The 6,000-nt window shown below is 40.7% G+C and overlaps 1 protein-coding gene across 3 annotated transcripts in view; it reads right to left on the bottom strand.

Moving 5' to 3' along the window:
• Positions 1 to 3,129: 3,129 nt before the first annotated feature.
• The window catches only part of LOC144829404 (fibronectin type-III domain-containing protein 3a-like), a 618,864-nt gene continuing 615,993 nt past the window's right edge, over positions 3,130 to 6,000 (bottom strand). For all 3 annotated transcript variants that reach the window (XM_078688524.1, XM_078688526.1, XM_078688525.1), the window contains one exon: positions 3,130 to 5,870. In XM_078688524.1, the coding sequence (XP_078544650.1) occupies positions 5,565 to 5,870 (306 nt within the window). In that variant the 3' untranslated portion in view covers positions 3,130 to 5,564. The remainder of the gene's footprint in view (positions 5,871 to 6,000) is intronic.

The following is a 6,000-nucleotide window of genomic DNA, read 5'->3' as shown; positions in this document are numbered from 1 at the left end:
CAAACCCCGGGTCAGACGAAACATCGAGTTCACCCGCGTCTTCCAGGTCGTCCACTGAATCTTGCTCGGAGTCACATTGTCGGGCAAGAGGGCCTCGGACCCGTCCCAGTCAACGTCTGCCTCCGGCGTGAAGGGGGCCAGTCGTGGCAGCAGAGCCGGAGAAGGGACGATCGGCGTTGGGAACCGCATCCCAATTTGGGTCCCAGGCCGGAACAAAATGGGAAGCGAGGAAGGGGTGGGATAAACGCCTCCCAGTGCGGCGCCGGGGGCGGATCCGAGGGCGGCGCCAGGGCTGGAGCCGGCGGCGCTGTACCTCGTGGCGCCGGGTCCAGAGCAGTGGTGTAGGATCCTGTGGCGCCGGGGCCGGTGGCGGAGCCGCCGAACCAGCAGGAACTAGACACGGAACCGCGAGGCCCGAAGGCGCGCCGGCGGGAGCCCAGGGCCTAAAAATGCGGTCCAATGCAGCAAGAAACTCTTGCATCTGTTTGGGAGTCGCCGACAGACCCGGGTATGGCGCGAGACTCCCTGGCCCCAGAAGAGTCGCAGGGGCGGTGCCCCTGTCCCCCTCGTCTGCCTCCGAGGTGCAACGGGGGATGTCGGAGAGCGAACACGCTTCTTCGGCTTCTTTTTATGGCGTCGCTTACGGGATTCCGAAGGCGAAGACTTGGAACCCGAGGAGCGACGGATACGGTCCCGCGAGCGATCCCGGGAACGGCCCCAGACCCGGAGTGGCGGTGAGAGGAATGCCGGACCTCCAGCAATTTCGGGGGCCGCTCCCGCAAGGCCTTCCGGGCCATGGCACGACAGTCTCGGCAGTCCCAGGAGTCGTGGTCGGTCACCAGGCAGTAGAGGCACACATCGTGGGGGTCCACCACCAACATGTTAAGGCAGCACGACCCACAAGACTTGAAGCCGGGCATCCCTACGTGCACCAGGAGAAAAAAGGGGAGACAAAAGTCTTAAAAGAGTAGTCAAAAAGGTACTAAGGTACGTGCTCAATCCGGATCTACGCTTTCTGGTGCGGAAAAAGAAAGAACTGATGTCAGCGTGCATGGGTGGCGCCTAAGTACCCTCCAAGACGTCATCTCAGCGCTGACGATGCCAGTGACGGACGCGGAGCCGCAGGACACCACATACCGACGCGCAGGGGTACTACTAAGCAAAAACTGTCCGGATCGAGTCTGATGCCTGGGGATATTCTAAGGTACGGAATCTATCACTAACGTGTCTCTTTCAGATACCAGTGCTCCTTCATCGCATCAGCCTACAGACTAGGAGAAGTCGAAGCATGCTTCAACTTCTTATGCTTCGTCCCCGAATGATCCGATGAATCTTGAGGTCAGAGGCCTTGGGGCTCCAGGATCGAGATCTTCTAGGAGTCGTGCATCACTGGGCGGACTGGTAGCAGCTTTAGGGACTGCTCCCTCATTGACTGGCAGTCTGAGCATAACTTAGAAGTGTGGTCGCACTCAAGACACCACAGGCACACGGGGTGTGGGTCTGTAATAAACATGGGGAAATGACAGGCACCACATGGTTTAAACCCTGTCTTCCTCTTGTGTGGAACACCATTTAGTTTCCATGGGTTGTTCAGGGGCGTACTCCAATGGGTTTTGCTGGGCTCTGCACACACCTTTAATATAGAAAATGGGTTGCAATGACTTAATAGTTGCCATGTCTGATAAATGCTTTTAATGTATACTCTATAATGCATATTCCAGAAGCTTGTTTTGTTTAATAAAAAGAAATTCAATTTTTTTTAAAAAAAACAAGTCTTCCTCAGAGCCGTCCTTGACACACCAGCAGGAAGAATTCCTCAAAAAAGAACATGACAAACCATTTAAAAAAATTCTGTCAAAAACTGACAGTGGGGTGGCTCTTTATTTAGGACAGCACTGACTGGCGCAGAAAGAAAAAAACTAATGTCAGCGTGCCGAGGTGACACCTATATAGGTGAGGCGGATATCACTTCCGGCAGGGACGACGCTGTGCATAGGCGATCAAAGTCACCTACTGACATGCAGGGGTACTGTTCATCTCCGGGATCCAGTCTGATGCCTGATAAAATTCTTTTTTTTTTTCATTTTTATTGGGTTTTTTCCAACATCGATAAAGCCCCCCCCCCCGCCCAAGTCAGACAAGTTCAGCACAGAATGTTTCACATATAAACACAGAGAAATTAGAAAATGAGATGAATTCATACATTGTACATTAATGGCTAAATAGGTTAATCAAACAACCAAAACATTTCCCATCTATTTGGGGAGATAAAGATAACATCAAAATAATTATAGATTTCAAATAATATATAACGATAACAAATTAGATTTGCAGTAATTAGATCCCACAGATTATGGCCTTATGTTACAGAGAATTGATTTGAGATTGGGACCACTCAATTAGAGGATTCCAGATTTTCAGTCCCATGGCCCTCCGTCTTCTGCCTTTTCTTTTATATATAGCCATTTCTAAGTTAAATATAGCTAGCAATCTAGAAAACCATTGTTGAAAAGATGGTGGATTAGGGTCTAACCAGGCAGAGGCGATACAGATTCTTAAGACCGCCATGGCAATAGATATTAGTTCATGTCCCAAGGACGGTTCTGCGAGATTAGTTGCCCCAAGCAAAATCATTTCATTAGAAAGAACTATTCCGGTTTTTAGGATATCAGTTAGAAACTGTTCAATGTTCAGTTTTAAAGAGGATAGATTTGCACAGGAGGAAAATATGTGTACACTGTCCGCATTAGATAATGTACATCTATAGCAGCAAGTGCCTCTCCCACTCCCCCATTTAGCGATTCTATCAGGGGTATAATACATAAAAAAGCAGGTTTTATAAAACTGTGTTTGTAGTTTGGTTGACATAAGGATGGTTTGAGATAAATCATAGGCATAATTAAATTCTTCCGTGGTGATTGTTAATTTTCCCTGCCACTTCTGTGCTGTTTTCTCGAGATCGTTCGGAAGACAAAATTCTAATGTAAGGAATCTGCGGTTAGGTGTCTATTGGATATTATGCAACTGTTTCAGAAGCATGAAGCTATTGGAATGGAAAATTATTTGACCCATGTATGCTATGAGAATGATTATTCAATGATGAAGAAAATATGAAGTAAGACAATGGCCTTTCTGAATATATGTGTTTCTTTATTGGTCATATTAAATATATTATCTATCTGATAGTTACAATTTAGTAATACATTTGCATGGCAGTTTAGATTTAAGTTTGAGATACCTCAAACTACAATACAAGAATAATAGAAAGCAACAGATTTTTCGTACAGTTACCACATGGGCATATTATTCTGGAATGTATAATAATCCATATAAAATCTACATAACAAAAATATGATTTCCAGTACAAATTCCAGCGACATGCCTTTTAACATGTCTCAACTACAAAAATATATTTCCTAAAAAAATCATGCTTTGTTTAGCAAATATTTTAGAATGCCTACTGTAATAATAGTACTATCTGTAGAAAAGGCATTGCCAAATACATTACTTTTGCATTTTTAAATTTCACTAACCGTTCAGTTCTATCTAAAAATATAAAACAATGGCATTTGAGACATTTGTTAAAGGCAGTCTTGCATTGCTCTATTCAATAACAAAAAAGCAACACAATAAAACCATCTCTTTTTGCCTAGCTAGGACATTCATATTTGAAAAAAATGCATCATCATTTTCACTACAATGATTATTTAACCTTATGCTGAAAGTAGAATACATTCTAACAAACATGTCCCAGGACATCTTAAATCCAAATAAATATAATTTAAAAAGTAGAGTATGTTTCTGAAAAAGGTGAAGTGATGCAATTTCCTCAGTTCACAAAGCATTCAATCTCCCTCCCCCACAGCAATGATATGAACTTAGTGCACTAACACCGGAATGTATTAAATAGCAATATAACCAAAAACACTGAAGATGCCATCATGGTTGCACCAGGGGCTAAACAGACACCTAAAGCCAGAACATACCTTTTATAATTTTGATTTGATTAATTTTGTTTTAATGCCATTATTAAAAAAACGACTATTTATGTTTGAGAAGATTTACAGAGCACCATGTTCAACCAATGGCATCTCAGCATTTGGCATGCACAGAACTAAAACCATGAATCCCACTTTCATATTTGAGAAATGTTTTGTACAAATGAAAATACACCTAATGCGGAAGGACGTGCAACTTTCATCAGCTTTCATAAAAGTTAATATCTAACATAAAGTGACGGAATGCAAAAAAATATTTGTTGCTCTATAGACATTTGTTTAAAAATAATTATTTAAAATGTTCCATTAAAGTGAGGGTGCCCACATATCATAAAGGCTTTAATAAATGCATAACCCTTATTGGCCAACTGGAGAGTTTGAAGAGGGTCAATGACCATAATGTGGAAAAAAACGGAAAACCAGTGAAAAAGGTTTAAGGAACTTAATTTTGATAGACAATAAAAAGTATTAAAAAAATATGTATAGGGCACTTTATCCTTTACAGAATGTAAATATATATATATATTTCTATATGCATTTATAAAATGATCTCCATATATTATTGCATGCTATACAGATTCATTGCCATGAAGATTTTGAAGTTACCCTGTCAACTTTTTTTCTTCTTTTTTATGAGTTACAGGGATCAAAAGGCACACATTTCATTATGTTTCAAAGCCATTCTAATGGATTTGAACAGAAATTTCCAACAAAAACTTTAGAATGCAACCGTATAAAAGGATACATTTGCTCAGTTTGAGCCAAATAGTAAAACATTTATAATAAATGCACTTTTTTCTCCTCTCCTTAATGATATATGTGCTTGTTCAGAAAGGGCAGCAACATTATGTCAGATGTACAGTAAATTAGTACTGTTCACAAAACACAAAAATTGAAATGTAGACCAAGGAAAAATGGGTACCAATAGTATATATAAAAAAAACCTAAAAGGTACAAAGAAGAGGGGGCAACTATTCCCTAAGAATGTAATTTCCTTTGAATACTACCATCGGTAAGTACAGCCCGCAAATGTTGTCAAAAATGGTAAGAACTATGGTATTCTTTACCATTACATGCAACCAGTTTTTAAATACTGAACTTAGACATTAAACCTGCCTACAAATCACATTAGATATGTTATAGGATCCAATTTAACTGCTACTCATTCTGCTATACAACAAAAGTATCCTCCCCCAAAAATTAAGTGTTCTCCCTTACTATCCTGCGCTAAAATGACCTTCAAACAGGTTTTCATATTTCTCTTATCATTCGTAATAAGTATTTACTATCTAATTTTTGTATCGCCTATTTCTTGTTTTACCATTTATTCAGAGTTCTATTAAAATACCTCTTACCAGTAGGTAACCGACCAAGCAGCTCAGGCCAAACTATGTAACATGTTTTTAAAAGAGCTCTTACAGCAATGCTCAACAGTACGGTCTAGGACTACTCTTCTCTAATATGAAGAGTACAAATTCATCTGCTAACAGTTGGCAACTAAGATTATTTCCAGTTACCACTTTAAGAGTACTAACAAATATGACCAGAGAAAGTTGGTAAGAGTTATTATTTTATAACAAAGTACTGAATAATAAAAGCAAAGAGAACAGCCAACGTGGCAAACCCCATAAGTAGCAGAAAAGCAAACTGTTCATCGCTTAGGCATATCTTCTTGCGTTTCGTAGGTTCTGTTGTGATTTCAGCACACTCTTGCTTTTGAGATGTGAACACTGTGCTTGGACTGTAAGGGCCATACAACTCTTGTAATCCAGTAGAACCTTGATATTGTCGACATGCACAAACTCTAAATCTATTTTCAGAATTTGCTGGACAGTTTGTGAAACAAAATGAGTTTTCTGGTCCTTTATATACCTAAAACAACAAAAGAAAAATATGAGTCTACTAGACACTACAAAATGAGTCACAACTCCTCTGGGCACTTCAAAAATATAGAACACTTAAAAACAAGACAATTAGTGGCAATATTTGTGTATCAAGACTT

This window comes from Lissotriton helveticus, chromosome 4_1 (genome assembly GCF_964261635.1).
Source record: "Lissotriton helveticus chromosome 4_1, aLisHel1.1, whole genome shotgun sequence".
NCBI lineage: Eukaryota > Metazoa > Chordata > Amphibia > Caudata > Salamandridae > Lissotriton > Lissotriton helveticus.
This window is presented reverse-complemented; position numbering and strand designations above follow the sequence as displayed.